Here is a 27,147-nt window from a genome sequence, read left to right as displayed (position 1 = left end):
AAAAGCGGCCAGTGAAGACAGGAACGGACGTGGTATAAGAAGTTTCAGCCTAAGGCTGAGAATTGTCTTGGCTTTCCTTGGATTACATTTGTCAAATGTTTTTCCCCACTCCAGATCACCTCCAGAATTGAATCATGCCTCTTCCAGAGATGCCACGCTGGTGAAGAATCAGAAAGCAGTCAAGCTAGGAGCCCAAAAACTTCAGCTCCTTGCAAAACACAGTGGCCAGACAGACAGTGTTGGATCGGCTACGGCTGCCTGGGCTCGAGCATGTCTGCCTGGCAGCGCTGCTCTCCCTCCATCCCCACCGCTTCAGACACAAGCTCGCCCTTCATTCATGGGGAGAGGATGGAAAAGTTCCCCTACCATTACCCTTTCCCAGCCTGCGGGAGGCAAGTGTTTCAGCCACAGCCCACTGCACAGATGACCGCAGTACAAACCGTCCCCGTGCTGACTCCAATTTACTGCTACCTTTGATGGGAACCTGTGGTCCGAGGCCCAAAATGCATACTGCTGTTATCACCACGGAGCGCTCTCAGGGTCAGCAGCGAGGGCCAGTGGAGGGAGCTGCCCTCTTCTGGTTAGGTGGTGCCACCCCAAATAGAGAGGACATGCAGTCCCAGGCTACACTCACAGGCATATGAAGCCTGAGATTGGGAGCTGGAAGGGGCTTTGGATCTGCTGGCGCCCTCCCCTCCTGAGCCACCCCGAGCCCCAGCAGTGTGGGCAGGCAGGCACACGGGCGTGAAAGCCTGCGAGGAACAGGCTCCTCTGGCATTTCAGGGGAACTAGCCCTCTCTGCCAGCAGTGTTCCCTCGCAGAAATGCACTGTGCGAGATGCTAAAGGAAACACAAGAACACAGGTCTGCACGCACAGTGGAAGGAAGCAGGTGCTGCTTTCTGTAGTCCTCAACCAGACAGGAGTCTGGTACAATTTCTGGAAGAAACACAATGAATCACTCAGTCTTACACTACAGCAGGGACACCAAGAGGTTGTTATTCCGGGGACAGTCACAGTCTCTACTACGCATCCCATGGACACACCAGGTCTCTCTAGATATGTTGTGCATTTTCCCAGGAGCCATTTCCATTTCCAAGGTATTCTCCACAACACATGCCACAAAACTTAAAACATTAATTGGGGGAAACAGCTTACCTCAGATAGCCTGAGGATACTCTGCATCCCTCCCTACCCTTCCTTCCCAGGGGTCAGGGGGGTCACCCACAACCCCTTACATTATCCCACTATGGCTTGTTCTCAAGGTAAAGCAGCCCCTTGCAACCTTCCTGCAAGCTCCTGCCCCAGCAATCTCCTGTCAAGGTGGTGCTTGAGGGTGTACACAGCATCCCCCATGGGATCAAGCCCACTACTTGCTACCAGCTTAGCTCCATCTCCTCAGCACAATAGCTTGCTTTCTTTGCTGCAGGACCCAACCTGCAGAGGACAGTCAAAATGTTAAAGACACAACAGAAACAGTTCAGTTCTCTTTTACAGCCAGTCTAATAACCTGGGAAGAGGGAGACACTGGAATGAAAGGGCAATGAATTCAAAACAATGAGAAGGACCCACAACTTGACATCTTCCTCTGTTTCGTAAGTCATTCCTCTTTCTGCTAAAGCCCTGGGAATTTGTCACACTTAGGGCAGGAATGACTGCACCAATTAGCTAGCGTGAAAGGCTTAAACTCCTGCTCCTGATGGGAACCAATCAATAGTGCATATCAAGCAAGTGGTACCTCAGATTTTAATTGCCCCCCTCTAGCATGCTTTGCTCTGAAAGCCTGGCACAGCGCTTGCACTGCCTGTTGTCCAGAGGCAATGCTATAAGCTGGAGGAACAAGGCTCTCCTTTCCTCAGGCACAAGACCGGCAAGAAGTAGGGGACAGCTCTGCGCCAGCAGCCTGTGCCCTCACCAGCCGGCGGGGAGCCTGCTCTCCTGGTAGGCCTCCCTCTAGCACCTTAATGAGCCTTCTGCTACCTATAAAAGCAGCAACAGCACAATCCACAGCCCTGACACTGTTAAATACTCTCCTAAATGCTACAAAACACTGCCCCCCCCCATACACACTCCCCTTATGCCACCTACTGTGGGGACCTCCGCTTGACTGCTTTAAAAACCTCATAAACTTTCACACTCTTTCTCAAAGCCGGAGTTACAGCTCTCCCCAGGATCCAGGCTGGTTCCCTGAAAGTTACGGCCAAGTCAGGAATAAATTTGTGGTTTAAAATTGAACAGACAAGATTTAAGATGCTTATTTATTTCTGCCTTTCCACCTCCTCCCTCCCACTGCATAAGTGTTTCTACAACCACCACTAAATTAAAGCGAGTATAACAAGGCTGAGAAGAACACCAGTCAATTTTAAAGGCTGAAAATGGCATTAGAAGAATCAAGTCATTACTCCCCCTGCCCTCACCCTTTGCTGTTATACAATATATATTGCTGCCCTCTTTACACAGAGGATTTTTCCACATTCAGCTCACATACTTGGGCAAGTAATGGAAAACAGTCAGCTGGAGCAGGCTAAGTGGTGTCACCAGTTAATATGGAAGCCCAATACCTTCCTAAGGATCAGGAGCTTGGTCAGCTGGAATTTTAGAGGCCTCTTACAGTTCTAATGTATTCCAGGTTGATGTGTGAGACAACCATAACACTCACTTTTCCGGCCTTCTCAGAGGCAGAGTACATACACCTATGTGCAAACAAGGGCTTTCCAAGTCACCTTTCCACCTCTCCGACTACAGCTTTACAACTGCCTAGTTTACAAGGCACATGGGCCTAAATCAGGAGGTCTCAAGACCAGTACAGGGACCAGCAGGAAGCAGTTGGTATTAGGCTTACTGGTGACTCCCTGACATACACTGGAAACCTTGAGCCTTGCTAAACTTTCCATGATTTCCACTATTATTGAGGATCTTAGTAGCTACAAGAACAGGATTTAAGGACAACTAAGATGGTTTCCTCATGCAGACTACTTCCAGAGCAAGAACTTAACAGGCAGTCAGCTGGGAGAAGCAAGAAGGGGAGCTCCGCACCCTTACAGCACCCTGGGTACACCTTCGAATTGAAGCCGGGGTCTGAAGCTTGCTGTTATCGGGTGACTTCTGGCAGATGCCAAGAAAGCATCCAAGACCCAGCAGCTCCTGCACCAGGACTCTCAGCTCAAGAGAGGCAGCACCCACACTTGCCCTCTCCAGGGGAGGCAATCGAGTTCAAATCACTTGTGGGCCCAGCTGGTCCAGGCTGAAACCTGATGGTGGAGACAGCTGGCCACCGTCAAAGGAAACTTACTCCTCAGCTGGTTCTGGCATTGTACAGAGGGAAGACAGGGGCAGGAGGCAGAGACTGCCTTTGCCTCTGCCCTCTGTACCCAGCTATTTAAAAAGCTGCAGGGAGAGAAGCGATTCAACCCTCTCCTGAAGAACTTGCCCTTCAGGGCAGGCAGATTTAAGTGGCCTTGGTTGCAGAAAAAAACGACTTCAAACTCCAGGACTGCTGCCAGGCTGGTACTTTATATCTCAGCACTAAAATTCAGTAAGATATAGGGGAGTGTGTGTGCGCACACACACACCTGCCCTAATGGCGCAACAATTCCTCTTTAGACAGGGTCGCCCTCCCCTCCCTGGGGCAGCTTTGACATGACACTGCTGTGCCTCCTCCCCTGCCAAAGGGATGCAAAGGGCTGCCACACTCCCCTTGGCATGCAAGCCTGCCACAGTGCCCAGATAACCAGAAGAGGCAGATAGAGGGTGCCCAGCTCCAAGATCAGGCATTTTTTTCTGCCCAGCTCCAAGATCAGGCATTTTTTTCTGCCAATTACTTGAGTCAAGCTTGACTCCCACTTGATAAGCACCACCCTGCAAACACCCACGAAGGGGCCCCCCCTCTGTACCCTGTGCAAATTGGAATACAAATCAGAGGAAAAAGCTTTCCTCTGTTTGAACAAATTGCTATAGATTCACCCCTGTCTCAGGTCAGAGCCCCCGATGGGAAATATTTTCACTGGCTGACTGCTAATAGACTCTGGAGCAGCCACTGGATCAATAGCTGAATAAGAAAATTAGCCAAAGCACACAATCTGATTTTACCTCGTTTTGAATTACAGCAGGTTTGTGTTTATTTCACTCCCTTTTCCCTCCTTCCCTCTCTAGCATGCTTCCTCATCCTTGCTCCCTGGTTACCTATCTATCAAATCTAGTCAGATTTGTGGGAATATAATAAAGTATGCGCAGGAAGATATAATACCCTTTGAAGAATGTTTACATGCATTAATATTTCCTAGTGAAACTGCAGTACTGCCACTCCCTTGGAGGAGACAGTTCAGAAATAGCAGTGAGATTTTCACATAGACACATGCGCGTGCACACACACACAGCTTGCAAAATAGCCATATGCAAGCAATACAGAGGATCTGCACAGCAGGAGTGAGGACTGGCTGCATGCTCCCTCTGAGAAAACCCAAGGGGTCAGCAGTGAGAAGGTTTCTACATTGCAAATAAAAAAGGCACAGTCCTCCTATTCACATTGGTAGCAATGGAGATGTGTAACTACATCTGGGCTAGATTTCAGATATACAGAGTGCAAGACACAAACCAGAAGTCACCTGTCCTTTAAAAGATTTCACCAGCAAGGAAACAAGCAAAGCTGATGCCTTCCACAGTACTTCAGTGCTGGGTTTTTGGCAACTGAACACAGGCACCTTCCCATCTTTCCACGTCCTTCTTGCTAGTTAAGACCCTACATCATTTTAATCTAGAAATGGCCCTACAAGAGAGAGAGAGACAGAGAAAAAGCACACAGATATGAAGCATGTTTTTAAAAAAAAAAAACACGCTACCAAACCAACTGTTCAGATAGGGCACATTGCCCAGATGAAATTTAATAGGAGTAAAATAATCCCCTCTACTTCCTACCCCAGCATCCCACTCTGAGTGCCACCTACAGTTGTGTCAAATAAAGAGAGAAAACAAGACTCAATCCTCAGCTTCCTGCTCCAGTACTTCATACTGTGAAGCAAAGCCACCAACTGGGGGCACATGGAGAACTCAGAGTGCAAAGAAAGCCCAGAGCATCCAACGTGATTCTAGGTCCCCCTGGTACATTAGCACACCGCAAGTGGCTTCAAACTAAGCCGTTTAAGCAGGACCTGACATTCACTTTATAAAGCCTCCCTGAGAAAATGCATATCCTTCTTCCTACCCAGTCATTTATTGCTATACATTGTGGACATGGCCCTCATCTACTGACAAGGTGCACAGCGCAGGGCATCTGCTGGTCACTCCTTGATTTCTAGTCAAGCAAACTGCAACCAGCTATCCCAAGAGAGACCCTGCAAAATATGTGTGCGCGCACTCATGTACACGCATGTGTGTGTGTGTGTACACATGCATGCACAGGATTTTACTCCCTATGGTATGTTATCAATGGGTTTATTCCCATTTTCACCATCTTTGATATCATGTTTTTTTTATCTTTATGTTATGCTCATAGAAGAATACTAAGTATAACCATTACCAGAGATTATGCAGCACATAATGGAAGACATACGGACTTATCTTCAGCTTCTCCACTTGCCCTTGCTGCAGGTCAAGCCAGCAGTGTGCTAATTACAATAATGTTAATCACAGAACTTTAAAGAGGAGGAGGATAGGCCATAAAGCAATCATTCCTTAAACACCACGTATCAAGAACCATCTCGCTGGAGGAAACGAGGAAAAACATTCTCTTCAGAAGGCAGAGCTGACATATTGGAACGAATTCAGTGAAGGTCCAGCAAGATGGTCTGCATTTTCATGCTTATTACTCATGACTTATTTGAGAATAGCAAAACACTGATCCAGCAGCAATGCACATTACAAACATGCGCGAGTAATACAAGGGGATGCTTGTTCTCTCTGCTGTGGGAAGTTTGGTGTCTGGAAGCTGCTCTGTCCTGGAACATGGAGAAGCTGAGTTTTGGCTCCATTTAAGCATATGCACTAGACTGACAGGTAGTCTGGCCTGGTCCCCACACCGGGAAAGGTAGCACTCCGGGAGACCTCCTAATCCCAGAGCTACTCAGGAACTAACATACCTATAGCCAGTGATTCTTCCTAGAGGGTGATGGGATGATGGAGAAATAATTTGGGAATAGTCCTCCCCAAGAAAGGGGGAATTAAAGAAGAAAGGCAGCAGAGAGATTGAGAAAGCCTGTGATTCTGCAAGTCTCTCTGGTTCCCCCTGGTTAGAGCTGTCCTACAGCTGATGAGCATGTACTGTAACCATATCCTTGGTGTGGGGACCAATGCCTCTAACTAGAGATGGCTTGTAAGTGTGGCTTTATCAGAACAGGTATTTGCAGCATAAAACTGCCCAGGGTATGCAAGAGGTTTAAGGACATAACAGGGCGAGTACATACCACATCCCACCTGCAGAGGAGCAGGACATTCTGCACCAGTCCTCCACTTCCCAGCACAAGCACCCATCTACTTGCAGGACATTTCTTTCATTTACTCAGGCAAGAGTTAGGAGTAATAGTATAGCACGTGAAGGCAACACAGTCACCCAGGCCTAGAGTGCTTCCACGACCATGGTGCTCACCAACATCAGGGAGGCCAGGAATATCCGTTCAGCCAAACCTGTGGAAGAGCTGAGATGCAGATTCAAGAAGCACATTAAGGGTAAGAGTGCAGCAAGAGAATACAAATGGAATAGGAAGAAAGATCAGTTCCTCAATCTCTGTTTTGAGGCAATTACAGATATTGTGGACAAAATTCATGTGTGTGAATCTACACATCTGTTTGGCTAAAAGAAGGGGGTGAGAATGGCAAGATGTTGCTAAATAGAACGGAAAGCAGAGTGAGGGAGCACTGGAAATCTAAAACGCTACTGAAGAGGAAAAAACACAACAGCTGAAAGCAAGTTTACTCTCTCAATCCTGCTCTTAAAATGGAAGTGGTTAGGACAATTTAGTCCAGCAGAGAAAACTCTGCTGGAGTTTGCTCCACAGAGAGAGACAGCCCTAGAGTATCGGAGCCAGCACAGACTAGCAGTAAACCCAGGAGGTGGAGAAGGACAGAAAATTGTCATGCAAGGCATTACCTGAGGGAACATCCCGTGGTGTCTAGGGAAGCTCCCCGTCAGCTTCCATATGGTACCACTTTGTAACTAACCTGTTAGAAGTCAACCATTAACAATAAAATCAGGAAGGTCAGATTACAAGTATTAACCGTCCCAAAGGGAGAATATTTAAAAGGAAGGTTGATCAAGTCACCCACATGAACACCGAGAGGCAGACTGATATACCAGTAAGGAGGGGGACACAGGCAGACTGCTCACCTATGCCAAGCTTGTAGGGCCACCGTTCCTTCAGCAGGAGCTGAAGATACTCCACAGTTCTCTAAACTGCTCAAAAGCTTTGTGGAAGGGGCTCAGGTAAATGCCTCTCACCAGCACCACGCCTGCTACTTAATCTTATTCCAAGATCAAAACAAGTTTCCCTCTGCTGCTTGTCTTTGGTGCTACACTCAGTGTAAAGGTTATCGCTGGCATGATACCATTTGAGGCCACTTAGCTTCCCTTGCTGCTGCTTCTGTACCAGGAATTGTTGTTGCATTTGGGTACTCACATGCCAGGAAGCAAGAAAAAGAAGCTTTCTCCAGTTGCAAACCTCTTGCAGGACTCTGCATATTCATTTTATGTCCAAAAACATACAGTTATACTTTCATTGCAAAGCCCTCTCTCTTGCAGTGCCAACATGTGGTTTTAAAATAAGCTGATAAAGTATCCCTTTAATACAGCCTTTATTATTCAAACAAGTATTATTTTGAACAGAGTGAACACAGCAAGGATTCAGAAGGTGAAACACCAGGAATCAAGGAAAGAGAGAATGCAAAGGGGAAGACAATGGGGATGAGAGAACAATGACTCCCCACCACCAAGTCCTTATCTCCAAAGCTGAGTGAGATCATGGACATTTGCTCTATTTATATCCCTTGCTTCTAGCCGCACCTTTTAAACCCACCAGAAAAGTTGGGAAACAAACATAGGTGACACAGGCAAGAAGAAAAGACTTTTAAGTGTAATGCAATAAAGCGGTGGAAAGGAAAATTTCCTGCTATCCCAATACAGCAATACCGCAAGAAAGTGGAGGCTGGAAAATACAACTCCTGCCTACTACCTCCAATTCACCTAGAGACAGCAAGTCATGGGAGTGACAGACCTTCCGTCTCTGGAAAAGGATACACAAGTAGTATCATATACCAGAGAAAACAGCTAAAGACTTTGGCAGTAGGAAAGACTGGTTTTCCCATTATTTCAGTCTAGCCAAAGAAAACAGGCTTGACTTACTGAGAGTTGACCTGAAGTTCAAGTATAATACAAATTATCCCATCCTGGAATAACCACAAGCATAATCCAATTCCTCTGCAGTAGTGGGGTTTGAAACTGAAGTGTCCAGAGAAACAAGGAATCCTCCCACAGAAACCACCACCCCAGGGGACAGATCCAAAACTCTAACTAAAGAGCTTGGCCTCTCTGGAAACATTTTACACAGCTAGCCTGAAGGCCAGAGGCATTGCAGTCTATTTGAATGAAATATCCTATTTCTTTATGGAGTGGGTTCACACATGGGAGTTTTTTTGCACTTTGATCACACAGGTTCTCCAACAGCAGCTGGCCAAAGGAGCTGCCTGAGAGTGACAACAGCTCAGCGACCACAGCAACCAGCAGTCCATGACATGATGTTCACCAACGTGTTGAAGTGAAAACTGCCACAAAACCAAACGAAAGAACAGTTAAAAAAAAAAAAAGGCTTTTTTCCCTTCCCATACCCATTCTTCTAAATAACAGTGCCAGAAATACTTAGATTTGACTTCTGCCATGGAGTAGCGTGCACTGATCCGGACTAAAAAAATAACATACTAAGTCTTTCGAGTTTTGCATGTAGCATGATAGGTCATAGAGCTGAGAAGTACAATTTTGTAATATACTACAGGACTTAAACTTCTAAAACATTGCTACTCAATTTCCTTAAGAGGAGCCTTTGTTCTAGCTAATTAAAGGTGGTCAGAAAAAACTGAGGTCTTTCTAAGAGTCTTGAGTCAAAATTTAATGGCGATTGGAAAAAGTCAGATGTCACTGAAAATCTGTAAACCACTAAGACAGGGTACCACACAGAAACTGAGGTTACCTGTCTCTGCACTCCCGTCATTTTCAGATGGAAATGCCTCACTGAAGTCACCAGCTTTATCTTCAAAACATTTGTCTGAGACAGACAAATGGCACCACCTTCCATTCACAAAAGCATAAGGCCAGGAGAAACTCACAGACCTGGCTTTTTTGTGTTTGTTTTAAGGCTTTTTACATACTTGACTTCCACTGAAGTCTTTCCAAAAAAAAAAATATATATATATATATATATATATATATCATAAAAGAAGAATGACAGAGACTGGCTCCAAGCCATTACGTGCAACATTTCAGGCCAGCATTTTTACCACAGCAACAACTCATCTGGATTTAACTTCCTTGCCTTAAAATAAGGAGCAGAGCAGAGCCAAAAACTGTAGCCAGGAGAGTGATATCCACTAGCTCCTCTAATCCCCCACCACCACCACCAAATTCTGTTTTCACAGAGGATCTGAAGAAATGCAAGCATCCCTCCTGGCCAGAGAGCAACAGAGGCTAGCATCAGAGCCCGGCCAGCAGTTTTGCTGTTGATTCACAGGTGGAAGGGCTGCCTGCTCCCTTTCTCATAGCTGCATCGCTTCCTTCAGGGATAATGAGGAAAAAGTTGTCTGTATCAGCAAGGTGAGCAGGTGTGACAACACACATGCAAGAAATAAGACCTTGTATCAACAGAAATCCAATCAGCCAAATGTGCCTTGAAAACAAATTACAATGACTTTAACTGGATCAGAAAAAAAAGGAAAAAAAAAAAACACAAGGAAAATCAGAAGAGTTAGTACAACAAAGAAGTCCCTTAATTACATGCTATCATCCATCCTACACCATTCTGAGATTTGGGCTCCAGCCTCGGGGTTAGCCACAGCTGCTTCCCCGCAGACAACGGCAATTCTTCCACACAGAGCATTTCAGGTCCTTAAAAAAGTGTGTATAAATGTATATGCAAAAGCGACATTGCATGCTCCTGCTTCTTGCAACCCATGGGGCTAAGACTAGCCCTTTTCATGTGATCCTGGAGTTACAGCTATTACCTTTTGGGATTTCTGTAATCTTATTTAGGCAAGACTTCTGCCTGTCAGGCTTGGCTGTTTTCACTTGCTCTTCCAATCCTTTTCAACAACAACAATGTCGTGGGTATTATCATGAGGCCAATGAAAGAGAAATATTCTCACTCCAAGAATTTACACACCATCAACAGCATCAATTTCTTTTCTCTTTTTTTTTTTTTTAATCTAGCAATAGCTAGACACATTTCTTTCATTTCCCTACCTCACCAAGTGTGCCACAGATCCTACTACTTGGTAGCACCTTCCCCCATTCTTCTGCAAAGCTTTTATTTTGGCATAACAAGCAAGCAGTTCATACTGTGGTTCCCTTCTTCATTCTCCTCACTTCCTTTTCGAGATTTGCTTTGAGACAATCAAATGCAATTCTTAAACTAAAATCTGTTTATTAATAAACTCTGCTGGAGTTTTCCTGCACGCTGTTCGGTAATGCTGACCTATGCAATGAAATAAAGTTTGCAATACTATGTTGCAGGGCGCTCTCCTCATTTCTCTTTACTGCTCTTTTAAGCGTCTGTACAAAATGCCCTGCTGACCCCTCTGAAGCTGAGTGATAAACAGCAGATCTCGTGTGTTTTACCGAATGTCTCTTATCTAAAATGATATCTTTAAGCAAGCCATATGCTGCAAACATACTTTGAAATGTCTCCATAATAATCTGAGAAGCAGAACTATTTGTCAAATAGCACATACACTACTGCTGGCCACTTGGAATAACCATCAGCCACAAGCAGATACATATGCTCGTTCTGATCCGGAAGAAGCAGCATGTCATCTTTGCCAAGGCTTTGCAAATGCCACAGAGCAGTTTCTAGTTTTGATAACTACCATTGACTTTGGCTAATTTCTCCTTCTACATCATGTTTCAAGCCTGATTACCAAACATGAACATGTAACAAACTGCTCCTTTCAATTTGTTGTGGTGATGATATTCATGCATTTCACCCAGCATCCCAACATGGAAGATTTATGGTATTAATCACGTGCATCATAGTAAGCAATCATTCTCTACTATCAATTTCATTTTTCTACAGGAATAAGGATGAAAATCCCCATCCACTGTATCATTTGATCAACCAGAAAGCAAACTACGATTGTGCCACTTTAACAAAAGCAGGAGCTTAGTTTCTATGGGTAATGTCTTCAAACACAGCTACGTGGTTCAGGAGCTTGACTATTCCATTTTGAAAAAACAATTTAGAAACTTAATCACAGTTAAGTGCAAGGTTTGTCTCGCAGGGAGTTATTCAAGAATAGCTTTTCCATTAAAAATTCAAAATTAAAGACGATTTCACTTTCAGGACCTGTTGTCTAGAGGCTTATTTTCGCAACAGCAAGCCAACTTGGATTCCCACATTACAAGCTACTCTAGCTTGACAGACACTGCAGAGCAAGAACAACTCTGGCATTTGTCTTGAGCTGGGTTAGCAGGTGTCAGATTGTTCCAGCCAAGCTGCTGCAGCCCTCAAGCTTCAAACTGTACCCCACAATAAGGCAGCCAGCTGGATTTAGAGGACCACTAACCATTTGCACTGCCAGGAGTTGAGTATGTATGTTTGCACTGCAATCCAAAAGCAAGAATGAACCTGGTGTAGGTGCCCCCCAACTTAGTTATCTACTAGCTCCTAGGTGACCTTGAAGCATGGGGCTCATGAAAAGCTGCAAAACCCACTAGAGATGTTGCCTAAACAGTTGGATCACAGACCAGGCTGAGCTCCGTGTTGTTACGGCTGCATTGTGGTCAGTAACCAAAACAACTAATTTAAAGCTAGCTCAAGAGTGCACCCACAAATTACTTTCCTAATTTCAGGCATAGTGTTTATGTACCTTAAATCTATTTGTTTCCAAGAATATTTCCCTACTCACACTGTCTCATAGCATTGGAAATATCCTATATTCTTATGCAATTTTCAAGTATCTCTCTTTTCTAGAGGGGTAATAGGAACACCAAGGCACCACTTTTTCACTGTGCCTTAAAATGGGGAACTTTGCAAGTGCAGCTAACGCCAATGCCCACTTCTGGTTCCCTATTTCCATCAGAGATAAGAAGGCCATCTTATTCAGAAATTATTTGATCACTGATCAAGATAATCCCCTTCTCAAACACATACTTGTGAATTTTAATTGCTCTAAATATAAAAGAAAAATCTCTCTTAAAAACCATCACTGACACTAATTCCTTCCAGTCTTTGTTAGCATTTGGGAAATAAACATTACAGATTTCTTCCTATCTTTATACTTGTAAGAAAAATAAGAATACAGGCTTAGCACATACTTAAAATAACAAGTGTTCGAATATTCAGACTTTCCTTTTGCTTCCTCAAAAGCTGTGCTTTGCGCTGGCATCCAGTTCCATTTTAAAGCCACAGCTCCAGCCACATTACCATAACCTTCTCCTCTGTCCCAAACACTGTCCCCAGTAAAAAAAAAAAAAAAAAAAAAAAAAAAAAAAATCTATGATACAGTCCCCTGCCTTGCCCCCCACCCCAAATCTCTGCTCCTTCATAGCAAACAGATTTTATTATCCTTCCCTCGGGAGTCATTTAATTCTTTTCATTCATGAAAACAGCTTTTCGTAGTAAAAGTTACTGTTTCCTCAATGCTTTGACCCAAAGCAAAATAATTTAAATCGTTGCTGAAAGAGCCAACAGATTTCAGAACTAACCCTGTGCGCAGCCCTTAGAGCAATTTTTCAAGCCACCTGCAGACTCAGGCAAAAAGACATCTACTCATGTTTGAAAGATTTCTTTCTTTCCCCCCAGTGTTGCACAGTAAAGCTCAGCTTCTGGAACACCTCCAAAAGGCACTCTAAAATAAATCCTCATCTGTGAACAAAGAGGAACTAAATTCGTAGTGAGGGGGAAAAAAAAAAGTTTTGTTTTGTGTTTTGTATTAAAAGTTTGATTCTGAGATATCTGGATATAAACATGTTCTCAAGGGTTTATTCCTCCTTCTCAAGGATGTATTTACCTTGTGTCCATCAACCACAGGGCTCATAGTTAATACCAGTTACACTTTTCCAGAGAGAAAAGGATGCTTAAAACTTTGCTGATGTTCAACTCTCCATTCTGTCAAGGACAAGTCACTAAAACTTTGTCTTATTTCCCCACATGCAGACTGAAACAACTGTAGGCAACAGGCGCATTGTAAAAGTGAAAGTTCATAGAGCATTCAAATCTTACAGTGATGTGAAAGCCCTCAAATATTACAGTGATGCGAAACACAAACCCCCAAGAAACCCTGTCTGTGCACTCTGAGAGGATTTTCAGGGTCTAACAACTGCTGTGGAAATGTTCCAGACCAGTTAAGCTTTCTTAAGACCCTGGAAGAATTCACTTGACTGGCAGAGGAGTTGAGTCTCCCGTCCCCAGCTGTCTCCAGCTTAAGTCACGTTAGTTTTACGAGCCTCAATTTCTCACATCCTCACTGTTTGGAGGGATGCTCAAAGTCAGAATAATGCATTCACTGAATTTAGCAAGAGATGATCATTCTTCACCCTGCAATTCTACAAATGTCTTTTTCCACAGTGCAAGGCACAGAACAAGCACCACAAGGTGAAATGGCATTTGTAAACAAAAGCCATTTTGCCATGTTTCTCAAACATTTGCCTAAATAACATTTTTGGTTGTTCCTTTTTATTCCATCCCCGAGACACAAGAGATGCGTAAGATTCCAATCCACATTTATCTTAAAACAATTTATGCCAATTAGTGAAGTACCATTTCCTTTTGAAAAAACAAGCAGCAACGGCAAACAGCTACTCTTGTATTAAATGTCCACCTGCAGACAACCAAAATCTTTTTTCACAGCTTGACTTCAACTTTCAATGGTGTGTAAGTTCTTCTTTATGCAACACTTGCTAATTTTTCCTCAGAAATTGCAGGTCTTCCAGCACCTTTGTCAATTGCTATCCCACCCTGCCATCATTCCCATTTACCCTCACCTGGCAGAAGCGCTTGCACACTATTTGTCCTACACTACAGTTCACAGCCGAGAGAAAACACAAGCCACACAGATTTTTAGTTACTTCTCCAAGATCTCCCTTATGCAAGGTAAAGCATAAGAACAGCAGCCAACACCACCTCCATGACCGATTTGCAGCACGAGTGGAAGGAGCACCAGGAAAGCAAGAGACCAGACAGATCTATAGAGGCTGCTCGAAATCTTTGCTCCTCACCTTGCTACCCCCTACCTACCTAGAAGCCTGCCGCTCAGCGCAAAGCCGTGACCTGCTCATGAAATGGCAGTGGCAACTCCGAATCACCGCTCCAGCACCATGGCAGTCCCGGCAGGCTGTCCTTCCTTACTGGCAACCACTGAAATGTGTAATTATCTCTACTCTGCCTTTCACTACCAGTGCAATACTAAGAACATGAACAGCACTTCACAGAAGCATGCAAAGATAAGGTTCTCCTCGGAGGAGTATTACTAGAACATAAAGCTCTCTGTAGACTTTGGGAATCTAGTCAGGCAAACATACGTTGGAATAACCAGACTGCATAGCCTAGAAAAACAAGCAGAAGATTCAAAGAAATAAGCTTTTATATTCAGCACTCTCCAGTTCCCTGTTCAACTTCAGGTATCTCCCTTCACCAGCCTTGGGCTGCAGTATTTAGGTGTTAAAACAAAAGGCGGTAGTGGTCACAAGCTGAGTGGGATAACGTGTGGCCAATGCGCTGGTGCATAAAGGGCTTCCTGAAGGCAGCCATGCACTCGGAGGATGACGGTGCGCTGAGGAAGAGCCCCTTGGCCACGTTTTCCCGAGGGGCAAAGCACCAGCATCGATCAAATGTCTCAGTGCTGTGGCACCCTCAGCTCTGCTGCCTCATGGAGCCAAGGAGATGTGTCACAGCAGTAATGCTTTCACTCAGGCACATTAGAGGCCCTGCTAGCCAGCCTCCACCTTGCTGTCTTCTTTTCCTCCTTCCTTGAGGAAGGCTGTGCATGAGGATCCCTCTTCCCTCACATTTGTTCAGATTGCTTTAACGCACTCTCCCTTTTTCCAAGGGAAAAAAAAGCAAGCAAAAACCCCAGACACGTGGAGAAATGGAGATTGTGGTTGAGGTGCTAATGCAGAATTTAGGAGGCCTGCACTCACTTCATTATATGATCTACATGGAAAACATGATGCTCCTGGAGGGAAACAACAGCACTTTCCCTACCCTGTGGCAGTATTACAAAGGAAGAAAAAAAAAAAATAGGATCCTGAACTGCTTGGATACTATGCCACAGAGGCTCATACCTTAAAACAAACCAGAGAGGCGCGCACGCAGAAAAAGAAGCAAGCAGCTAACACTGAAAAAATGGCAGTAACAGCTCAGTCTCAGGCATTCCTCGTGCTAACTTTGGTATGATCCAAACTCACTTGAATTCGTTAGGAAGTCCTCAGGGCTGGATCTTCCAAAGTCCACCAAGGTGGCAACAGAGAGGAAGAATTGCTCCAGGGCGGCACCCTGCTATTTGGCCTTCACCTTACATGTCCAAGCGGAGGACAGTGAGCTGGACTCCCCAGGGAGCCCTGCCCGAAATCACCGCCGCCTGCGCGGGGACAGCATGGCAGTGACGAGGGTCATCACTTCCACTGCTCACCACCAGACGGCAGGGTGCAGGATGGGCCCCTGTGCACCCCACCACAGGGACGGCTTTGCTTGGCAGCGTTACACTAGGGCAGAAGCCAAGAAAGCAAGTGGAGAATCGAGGTCTCAGCTCCAAGAAATGCTCATTTCTGGGCATGAAAGGTCTCTGCCTCTGAACAAGCCCCATCCCAGCTAACCTGTTGAAGGTAGAAGCCCTTCTCCAGTTCAACTTTTGTTGAGCCAAGATAGCTGCTGCTGGGATTTCCCTTTCCTGGCTCTAGTTATCAATTTTTTTCCCTAGCTCTTTAATGCAGCGCTTTTGATTGTCAGCTTCATGGGATATCACACATTTAATTTCTTCTTTTAAACACTAAGCAAATGCTGGATTATAAAAATAAACCTTTGTTCCCCCCCCCCATAAGGGGCAGATGAAAGCTTTGTTCTTTTCAAAGCAAGTGCTTTGGATCCTAACAGAGCAGCGATCTTGCCAGTTAAACACGGGCACGGAGACATGAAACACACACGTCTTCCCCTTGCAGCCCATCGCTCTTCGGTGAATCCTAGAGGCCCTGCCGGATCCGCGTTCTGCTGCACGGTATCAGCGCCGTATCCTCCCTCCTTCCCCCGCCAGCCCCCCGGGGCACACCAGGGTGTTTTGCCGCTCTGAATTAAAGCGAGTGCAACACCGGCAGCCACTGGGGACTGGCCCAGGGGCACTCGATTTGTGCACCTTAAGTGCTTGAGAGCACAAATGGTCTCAAAGTTTTCTTAATAGTTTCAGTCTACGTAAGACCTTGTCTGCCAAGCATAGCCTAGTGACCCCCCCAATGTATTATCAAATGAAGGCACCTGCTGCATTTCTGAGAACAACATTTTCTAGTGTCTTTTGTCCGGAAGGAGCCCAACAGAAGCCGTACCCTCAGCTTCTCCACAGCAAAACGCAGTCCCCTCTGGAGACACAACACAGCAACACCTGCACACAAAAAATGCCAACACCTCATCTACCCCGATGAGCGCTTCCCCAGCAAACTGCCTCTCCAGAGCTACACAAGCAAACCAGTCCTCTGAAGACTTACCTTATGCTGGCCAAAGAAACCTTTTGCAGGCGGGGTTCACAACATTTCCACAAATGCAGTAAGGAATATCCCCACAAGCAGTCTTTCACTGGTAGAAATGCATCTATCCCTGTTGCTTTTGCCAGCACATTGACATTGGCCAGAATGCCTTTCTTCCCCAGCCCCGCTCCTCCCTGACTGTAACAAGCCATAGTGGTGCAAGCAATACACTTAGGCATAGACCATGCTTAACAAACCAAGAGTGTGGTATCTGTGGAGGGAGGGATAAGAGGCCTGAAACTTCACTATACAAGAAAGCAGAATAGCAGTTAATTAGTCAAAAAGTGGGCAGAACATTGGGGTTTGTGGCATATAGGAAGTGTTATAAAATTTTTGACTTCCCAGGGTGGAGGTCACTTTGTCTTATTTAAAAATAAAAGAGTCCCAGCAGCACAGCATTCCTTATTGCCACCACTTAACTGCAGTCTCACTACCGAACCTACAGGGCCACTTTCTGCTGCACCTTCTGCTTCTTGGGAGCAACTTATGATATTTCCCTCCACTACCTCTTCAAACCATCTGATACATTTTTTTTTTCCAAAAAAAAAAATTCCAATGCAAACCTGACACGGTGATAATTTTATAAGCTATGCTGCTCATGTCAAATTATTCAACATCTGTCTTCATGTTCCCACAAAAATTAGCATAGGATAGTGGTTTCTGATGACACCTATAGTGAAATATTTTGACTTCTACCAGTAAGTTGCAAACAATCTGTCAGGAGGATAATGTCAGTTTTCTAGTACTGCATATTAAAGTCAGTTGAGGGCTTATCTGGTGCACAAAGCAGCTGAGCTAAAACAGAGGTTCTGGTGACACAGAAGGGTGGACCTGACACACTCTGCTGTAGGAAGCAAGCAAGGCATGCTGGACCACCGAGCTGGACAGACTTAACGCCCTGACATTAAAGGGCTGCTAAAGTATGCAAGTCTTGGACCAACCCAGTTCTTAGATGAGACTATTTCTATAGCCCTCAAGTTATGAAAACTCAGCTCATTCCCATAATGGAAAGGCGATAGCCTAAGGAGTCCTAGATTCAAGAACTGGACAACAAGGAGGAAGCACAAAGGGAAGGATGCATATATATATATATATATATATATATAGCCTGGAGGACCACTGTGCTCAAACATCCCAGTTTCCAAACTTAATCAGCCAAGAAGCAACTCACAGGAGTCAGCTCCACTGCTACTTTAGTCAACAATCTGCTCACACATTTCAAAGGGCACAGGATCAGGCACACAGAGCGCTGGGATAACAGGAACAAAGCCGAAGAGCTCCCTGTCCATGCTCCTGTCCCAGCTGGCAAAACAGCTATTTGGAGGCAGGGGAGAGGGACTGATCCAGGTCACCAAGCTCAAGGTTGAGCTGTGTGTCTGTGCACCCAGAATCTGACAGTGAAAAACACACGCACAGGTTGCAAGAGGGCACGAGGCATCCTGCTTGGATGATGCTGCATTGAAAACTCTGGGAAAAAGCTTTCACTTTACAGGTAAAAGGAGTAGGAAACAAATCATGTCATGTGTACATGAAATGAAGAAGTGCTAGTGTTTATGGCCTAAACCCAGGATATGTTTTACCATGACATTCCTCCAACACAGACGCAAGAAAGCATTCTCCCACTAGGTTTTTTGGCTGCCTACAGCAGTATGTCACAGCTGATTCAATGTGTTGGTTTCTCTTTAAAGAACAAGCTTCACTGGGTCATTTATTCCCAACCTCAGAGGCCAGAGCAGGGCTATTCAGTATTGCAAGTGCTTCACCCCCACCAGTTTTAAGTGTCTTAAATCATGTGGTCCATCCAACACCCCCCACCCCTGCCTCATCGCACTGCCAGGCAGCTTTCCCTGTTGTCCAGCCTAAACCTTCCTTTTCTTCACCTTGCTGAAGCCCCTCGTTCCACACTGCGATGACCTTTCTTGGAAGGCTTCTCAGTTGCATTTTCTGCAGGTGAACTACGAGAGGCAGGGAACACAACATCACACTTTTATTCAGCCTGAAAGGCTGCTGCCAACCAGCTGAACAGTGTTAGTTGCAAGACATGCCAGAATTGTTTATTAATGCTTATTAAATGCTACAGCACGGAGGAAGCAAAGCAGCAGCACTGTGCATGCTCTGAACCAGAGCTACTGAAGTCCGCAAGGCTGACAAGGAGGCAAGAGGCATACTCTTCCCTTCGGAAACCCTTCCCTACCCTCCCCCTCCAGTCTAATTTATTGTCTTTAAGCACTGATAACTTCAAGCCTGGAAGGACAAGTCTCCTTTCCCCTTATGTCCCCTCTCCCCCACCACCTGAATTCTGGCTCTAGTTATCTAGTTAGGAACTGTGTTTCTTTTAAATATATTACCACTTGCTCCTCATCTTGACCAGGGGCATCAAGGTACTGGGATTTGAAAAGCACACACTGTTTGGGAAATGGGGTACCGCAAAGGGGTAATAAAAGTTGCCTTTTGGCAGTCTGCTGAACTGCCTTCTGTATCAGGCCAGCCTTGCCTTATTTCAGCAAACAAGGTTGAACGGATGGGACCAGCTAATGAGAAGAGGGTTTCAGACACTCTTCAATCACTACAACAAATGACAATTTATATAACAAGCCTCTTCAGGTAACAGGCTAAAAGCACCTTGACTCCTAATTAAATTGCACCTCCATTGCAAATGCTTCTTTCCCAGCAACCCCCTTACACACATTTTATTTATACCATTCATCTCAATAAACCTCTCCAACAACTCTGCTCCCTAGACGGAGGTCTTTTGTGTGCATCCATGTGGGTGTATTATTTAAAGGGTACATCACATGGATACTTTATCTAGTTTAATCTGATTTAATCTCAGCAGATTTACTAGAGTAAAATATATTTATAGACTCAAATAGATGCCTCACCCCAACCCCATCATGATAAATAAATATTCAAAAGCAGACATATGCACCTGAAACGTGACATGAGTTCCTAAAATTCTACATTAAGTGCCACACGAGACAAACATTCACAGCGGAGAACACTCCAAGCATATTTAGCTTGAAGCCATGGCTAGAGACTAACATTTGGGATAACTGGAAACAGAGGGGCAGTAGAACTGGTGTCTAATCCTGCTTTTGTTATCCTTGCAAATAAAACAGCATAATTTCAGCTCTGCATGAGCCATCAACAACATCAATTTCACCCCCAAACGGTGCTGACTGCACAAAGCATGAAATCAGTAAAAGATAGTGGACTGAAGGCAGAACTGGAAAATACAATACAAAAACTATTAATCACCATAAAAGTTTGTGGTGTGCTGATTCCACAATACACTGCTCTGGGCTGCACTCAGACAGCTGTGTATTAAAACTCCTGATGGTCTCAACAGATAGTTTGAAGAGGTAGGGGAGGGGAAAGGTGGGAAGAGACAGGATTTCTCCTTTGTTTCTGTAGTTGGAGTAGGAGAATAGATAGAAACAGTTGTACCATTCTGACTTAAAAGGATGCCTTCATCTTAGTGCATGTCTATCTGTGCTTTCTTTTGTATACAGCTTCTCCAATTTCTCTCTGAGAGAAAAGCACAAAATAAAACATCAGTAAATTATTCTGTAGATCTAATTTAGCAGCAACTCTATCAAATGCGAGTTCACTGAAATGGATGAAAAATACAACAAGCAACCTTCTAAGGCAGATTTAAGCAAAAACAGTTTTAAGCCCTGTCCCTCCTGCCATGCTTCTGAGGAAGGAGGCCTTTCCACAGCAAGTGACAGTTACACGGCAGCAAGTGCATTAAAACAAAATCATAAAAGTTTTGCTATAAGCGGATTACCTGTTGTAATGGATTAAATAACCTGCTCTCACTAAGTTTCTGTACCACAAACTCATGCTACTCTGTCTCTCTGACCTTAGGAGTTTCCTGCAATCTTCCTCTGCACATTCAAACAGGGAGAAAATACTGGGAGGAAGAAAAAAAAAAAGGCGCAAAACACCCTCTATTTAAAATGGTTATTTTACAAAACAGACCTAAACTCAGTTTAACATCGCAGCCCTCAAAGAGAAAGGAGGAACTGTTTCCATCAAAGAAATACATGATGAAAAAGTGACCTACAAAGACTTGCCCATAGCCAGTGAGACTGAACTGAGCTTTGCCAGAGCTCACACAAGAGACTGGCTGCATGCTGTTAAAAGGGGGGGGGGGGGGCTGGATTCTCTCACTGGGGTCTCTCTTCAGAGCTCAGAGAGCTTGTCTTGTTAGAGGCAGAGGCATGCCTTCCAGAAGGACTTTATAACAACGCACAACTGAGTTGTAAGCCAAGATAAAGCAGGCTTGTTATGAGAGGCAAGTCCTGTGGGTTGCTTTTATTTTTCTCCCCCCCCCCCCAGTGTATTGGAAATGCAGATCTTGTAAAGCAAGAATTAAGAGAGGGCTGGGAGAGGGAAAAGGAGACTGCACGGCTGGCTAAAGTAAATCCTGGCTGCCCTCCCTCAGCCCAGGGGTGCGCTCGGCAGGGCTCTGGGGTGCCTTCCCCAGCGTGTGCCCCCTCCCGCCTCTCCTGCCCTCGGAAGCTGAAGGGCTGCAGATTTCTGCCCGCGGGACCCCAGCCTCGCAGGGGCACCCGAGCTTGCCATTTGCCTAGCTGCCTGCAAACGAGGGGGATAAGCACCATCACAGAGCTAATAACAATAATAATTAATAGCAATAATAGGCGAAGGAAACCAAGGAGCTCGACATCATCTCTGCCACAGAAAGCTTCCCCTCGCCCGCCTTAAGACGAAAAACGGCGGCGGCAAAGTTCAGTGGGTGCAAAGGCAGCATCCCCGCCGGCCCTCCCCGCGGAGGAGAGGGCGCCCCGCGGGGCTAGCGCGGCTCGCCGCCAGCAGCGCGGCGCCGGAGCGAGAGCCGGGGCCGGGCCTCCGTCCTCCCCTGCCCCAGGGGCACCGTAACGCGGGGGCGCTCCGGCGGCCGCGCGCCGCGTTTCGCACCCCGGCCCCAGCGGCGCTGCCCTGCGCTGCGCGGGCGCGGTGGGAGGGGGCCGCGCCGGGCTCGGTGCCTCCTGCTCCACGCACGGCCCGCCCGGCGCCAGCGCCTCCTGCGTGCCGTCTCCGCCGACTCGCAAATTGTAGGGGTTACGGCGAGGAATTACGAAGTAGCTACAGGCGCTGGAAGCCCTATTGCTGCACAAATCTCCCCGCTCAGGCTGCAACAAGCTTTGCCAGCATCGTTTACTTCCTCCTGCAGGTGCTTTTTAACTTTGATCCCGTCACCTCCGTCTGCACCCTCGCCTCCCCACCCTCCCAAACAGGGACCGCGGTAACCTCTCTTACCGTAAACCCCTTGTCCCCTGCTGTACGCCGGGACCAGAGACAGGAATAAAAAAAAGATCATCTCCATCTTCAGGGCAGAGCCTTCATCGCCGGCGAAGAAAAGCAGCCAAAACAGCCCAGGCAGCATCCAGCGGGGAGCGAGGAGCAGACGAAAGCCTCCCGAAACGCCGCCCCATGCGCCCCGCTCCGCGCCGGGCACCGGCGCCCCCGCAGTCACCTCGGGCAGAGGAAGAGACCCCTCCAAACCGGAGCCGTCCTCAGGGGGAAATTTAAAAACAAAACAAAAAAAAAAAAAAAGGAGGGGAGGAAGAGAGCGAGGGGAGGAGGCAGGAAGGGCTGGAGAGCGAAGCGCCGCTTCCCCCTCGCAGGTCCTTCAGGGACGTCCAGGGAAATAGGCAGCCTCGCAGGCTCACGGGCCGCCGCAGGAGGGCGAGCCGGGAGGGACGCAGCCGGAGCCGGGCAGGGCTGGGCAGCCCCAGCGCTGCCCCCGCCCCGCCGCCAAGGGGCCCCCTCTTTGCTCAGCGGGAGGCGGCGAGCGCTGCCCCAGTCCCGGGCTGCCCTGAGTGCTGCCAACTGGAGCCAACTTGGGAGAGTCCTGGCCCTGCCTCCTCCCCACCGAGCTGTGGCTGCAGCCGCGGGAGCGGACGGGGGGAAGGAGGAGGAGGTGGAGAAAAGGGGGGGGGGGCAGGAGCCAGCCGCTGGAAGGCGGAGGGAGAAATAGGTGATTCTCTCTCCTCTTTTCCAGATCTTCTGGGGAGGGGATCGTTATAATTAATCACATCCAGAGAGGTTTTTTTTTTTTTTTCTTAAAGCAGCTTCCAAGAGCTCCCCCAGCTGCACTGCATCGCCCCAGCCAGCCTGAAAGGAGAAACGAGCGAGGAGCGGACACGCCGCGCACCCGCGCTCCGCCGGCAGCTCAGCTCAGCTCAGCCCGGCTCTCCTCGCCTCCTCCCCAGCCTGCCAGGTCCTTCTACTTTCAAAACTTTCCCTGATGTTGTGGGCTCGGCACTGGTGGATGCTTCGCCTCCGCTGCTTGCCTGCTCCGTGCCCTCCGCAGATGATTTACAGCCGCAGAGAGGTCCCTGCCGCTCTCCCTCGACGGAGCTCCTGGTGGGAACTAACAGGGGCTGCCGGGGAGAGGAGCCGACCAGGAGGGTTAAGAAGCTGGAGAAAGTTGGGTTATTCCAGCCGGACGCCGGCTGGAAACTGCTTGGCAGGTCCCTGCCTCATCGCTTTTCCCCGGAGTACGAAAATCTCCTGCAAAAGTTGCCGGCGCGTCTCCGCTCCCCAGCCGGGGCGTGCAGGGGCCGCGCCGCCCGCGGGCTCGCTCACGCCAGCCAGCTCTGCCGGGCGCGCTGTATCGCCCTCCTCTTTAGCTTTCCAGGTTTTTCCCCTCCCCTTTTCACCATTTCATTCCCATCTGGATTTTAAAAAAAAAAAAAGGCGAGAGAGCCAATTAAAGCAGCCGTGCTCGGAAGAGCCCTGCCCAGTTCTCTAAGCATTCCCTCACCCCGGCCCAATTAGAGACACCGCCACGGGGCTGAGGAGGAAAGGGACTTGCTTCGGGCAGAGAAATCAGCCGTCAGCCCAGGCTCCCTCCGTCCTCAGGACGCTCCCGGCAAGGTCGGCTTCGCCTGGGGGCACCTGAGCTGCGAAGCCCGGCAGCGGGGGGAGGGAGCTGGGATGGGGGTGGGGGGGCTCCTTGCTTGCATGGGCAGGTTGCTGCGCGGGGCGGGGGGGTCCCTCTGCCAGTAGCGGCTGGTGCGGGCTGAGTTTTTGCCCCTCCCGGATGGGCTGTGGGTGTTCCCCCCCCCCCAGCCCAGTGGTCGCTTAGCAGTGCCCGTGGCATAGCCCCCCCCCGGTTTGTAGCGGTGGTGATTTTAATGCTAAAAGGCTAAAGCCTCCAAGTGTTTTTTCTCCGCGCAGGGCAGGGAAGCTGGGAGCGGCGCTGAGCGGGGGGGAAGCGCTGCGAGCCCGCCCGGGGTAACGCGGCAGCGCCCCACTTTGCCCCCCTCCAGCTGCCCTCCTGGGGGGGAAACGCCGCCTCGGGGGACCCCAGGCCCGCCCCGCGCCGCCCAGACCCCCCGGGGGCAGCCAGGACCCCCCCCCCCGCCGGCCGGCTCGGGACGGGGCTGGCGCTGCCGAGGCTCGGGGCGGCGGGGACGGGCGCCAGGGCTTCCGGCGGCACCAGGGTCCCCTCCGCCCTGTCCTAGCGGCTGGTCCCCGCGCCGCGGCCGCGCGCGGGCTCCGCGGCCCCGCGCGGGATGCTCCGTGCTGGGTGTCGCTCGGAGCCAAGCCGGCGGGGCCGCGACCGGCGCTGGAAAGGTGTCGCACCCCGAGGGGAAAAGGACTGAGAGACCCTGGCAGGCGCCGATTCAGCGTGCGAGCACGTCACTCCCGCCTAAAAAAAATTTTTTTAAGGGAGTTTAAAAAAAAGGAGAGAGAGAAAACGGAGAGATGCGGTCCAGAGAGTGGCTGGCTGCTAATTCACGCCCTAACGAATAAGCAGTTAATAGATATAGGCCCTAATTAGTAAGCAGTTATTCCTATTGTAAATCGTGTTCAGCGGAGGAGAGAAGCGGTGGCGCGCACCAGAGGGAAAGCAGCGTTAATGATGCGCTAACTTCACCCCGGTGACCAGCCTCCCTGAATGCCAGAGGAAAGGCAGGCAAATTTCCCACAGGACCTTATTGCCCCTGTTGTCAGGATGTCACGAAAATAAAACTGGTTTGTTTGGTTTTCTTCTGTCCTTTTCTTTCCTGTATAACCGACTTAAGAGAACGCTTGCCAAGAAGCTGTGGGTTTCAAGCTCTAAGGTGTCCTTTCCAAAGATGATGGCATGGAGCGAGGAGCTTACGAAGCCTGATGTGAGCAAGTCTCTCTCTCTCTCTCTCTCTTTTTTTTTTCTTTTAATTCAATAAGCCCTGCTCTGAGAAGGATTTAATCCTTCCCCCAGTGGGTGGTGGTGGCATTAATAAAGGACGTACAGGTAGAAAGAAAGAGACAGCCCCCGAGTATGGGAAGAAGCAGGCAGCGACAATGACGAGACAAAGTAAAATTGCCCACATCTGTGCAAAGCACACTGAAAGCAACACAAAGAAACAAGGCAAAGAGATGTTTGCAGATTCAGGAAACTTAATAATAAGAAACGTGGAGAAATGAGTCTTGTTTTTTCTACTCATAATTTTGAGATAAGAATATTTATGTGGGTACTTTGTAGCTTTTCGAGTTTTGTTTTCTTCACGGGGATGCTCACTTGATTGTGAAATAATGCCTCAGAGTTTGCATGGCTGTGAGTTACAAATCTGGATAATGAGTCTAAAAAAAACCCATCCCGAAAATGTGTGCTTCGTACTCCTTTTTTTTTTTGTGTTAACGTTCAGTGCACATGTTCATGTTTCACTGGAACAAATGTTCATGGAAAATGAATTTCAAAATAAACTGCCAACATACGTGAAACAACCCTGCTTTCTCTTAGCAAGTAAAAGTATTTGTGCCAAAAGTACCTTTGAACTCATCCAGTTGGGGAAAAGTACAAAATATAAAGTGAGATTGTTTGTGAGCAGTCCTTTGAATTAAAGGGAAAGTTAATTGGATAAAAAATAATTAGAAGGAGCTGTCATCTGTCTATGTATATTCTGTAAGTTGAAAAAAAAACCTGCCAAAACCCAAGTACATAGCTACCTTTGCTAAATAAGGTAATTATTAATTATTTGTTCAGGCCTAATAAATCATAGCATTCAGAACTATAGTGTTTCCGGTGGGCAAGAGTAAGCCACCACTCCCAGGAGCACTTGCTATGCAATTTACCTGTCATAAAGAAACTACTACCCTGTAGTGATTCTACTTGTCAAAAGTAAAGATAAGGGATGTGTTTCCTCCCCCCAGGCTGTTTCTGCGGAACACATTTGTCCCATCCTTCAGGCTGGGAATAAGTGTCTCCAGTTCCTTCTCAAGCCCCCACTTGTCAAATGAGTCCTGTCTCTTTGAAGTATTTATACATGCTGCATCACCTATATTTCACAGCCACATTAAGATGTAGACAGTCTCTGGGACAGATGTGGTGTTCAAAGAGAGGAAATCATATATAGCACAATGTCACCAGGCAGGAGATGACTGAAGAACTGTGTGAGACCAAGGTCCAGTTACAACAACATTAATTCTCTTTGTGTCAATGTTTTTATGCTATAATCTGGTGCAGTGTGTCATTTATTTCTTTTTTGGGGGATGATGCAGCTGTGTGCCCCAGTGATCTCTTGAGCTTGTGGCCTGACATTTCTGTCACCTCTTTCCTGCCCATTTTCTCATCAGCACCACATCCAACAATGTCTCCAGGATCCCTGAAGTTTGGTCTCTTCCTCCCCTCCTTCTCTCCCTCCCTACGCACACATGTGGAAGTAAGTACAGTCCAGCTGGAAGCTTTGCTGCAACGTTTTCTTTGCTATGGCTTACCAAAAGGGAGAAGAAATAAAAAGTAGCAAGGAAAAAAGAACACGAGCACCTTGAAGGCAATGGGCAAAAGCAGATTAACTCCAAACACTGTGAGCCAGGAAGGGGAAAGCCTCAGGACTTTGCAGCACTGCAGCAGAGGTGTTAGCAGGGAGAGGGGAAAACAAGGGAATCATAACTGCAGCAAGGGTCTGCACCAAGGAGCTGAGAAGGCAGCGTTACTCCTGTGGTGCGCTGTGCTGGGCTGAGCACAGCCACGCAGCACAGGCCTGCAGCCAGGTCTGCCCCGAGGCAGCGAGACACGTGGCAAGGTGACACCGGCCAAGGAGGGGGAACTGGAGAGGGAAATCCAGAGTGGGCATGGGTGGAGAGGGACTCCTGTAAGAGCTCCAGAAACAAACTAGGGAAAACAGCACCAAGCGCTCAGCAAAGCAAAAAGTGCTGGAAGAGGGAAAAGCGTAGGCTAAGCCACAATAACGGCATCCAGTCAAAT

General features: G+C 47.4%; 1 protein-coding gene and 1 long non-coding RNA gene across 2 annotated transcripts in view; one reads left to right on the top strand and one right to left on the bottom strand.

Annotated features, from left to right (window-relative positions):
* MDGA1 (MAM domain containing glycosylphosphatidylinositol anchor 1) overlaps positions 1–22,403 on the bottom strand; it is a 147,376-nt gene extending 124,973 nt beyond the window's left edge. Inside the window, exon 1 of the mRNA XM_013943794.2 lies at positions 22,206–22,403. Within this exon, the coding sequence (XP_013799248.2) occupies positions 22,206–22,332 (127 nt within the window). The 5' untranslated portion in view covers positions 22,333–22,403. The remainder of the gene's footprint in view (positions 1–22,205) is intronic.
* A 1,333-nt stretch (positions 22,404–23,736) lies between these two features.
* LOC136991666 (uncharacterized) lies at positions 23,737–26,583 on the top strand. Its single transcript, XR_010883878.1, has 3 exons — positions 23,737–23,828; positions 24,983–25,072; positions 26,517–26,583. It is a non-coding gene; the product is annotated as an uncharacterized lncRNA (long non-coding RNA).
* The last annotated feature ends 564 nt before the right edge of the window (positions 26,584–27,147 follow it).

Source organism: Apteryx mantelli, chromosome 3 (assembly GCF_036417845.1).
Source record: "Apteryx mantelli isolate bAptMan1 chromosome 3, bAptMan1.hap1, whole genome shotgun sequence".
NCBI classification, from domain to species: Eukaryota; Metazoa; Chordata; class Aves; order Apterygiformes; family Apterygidae; genus Apteryx; species Apteryx mantelli.
Note: the sequence above shows the minus strand (reverse complement) of the source record. Positions and strands in the feature narration are given on the sequence as shown.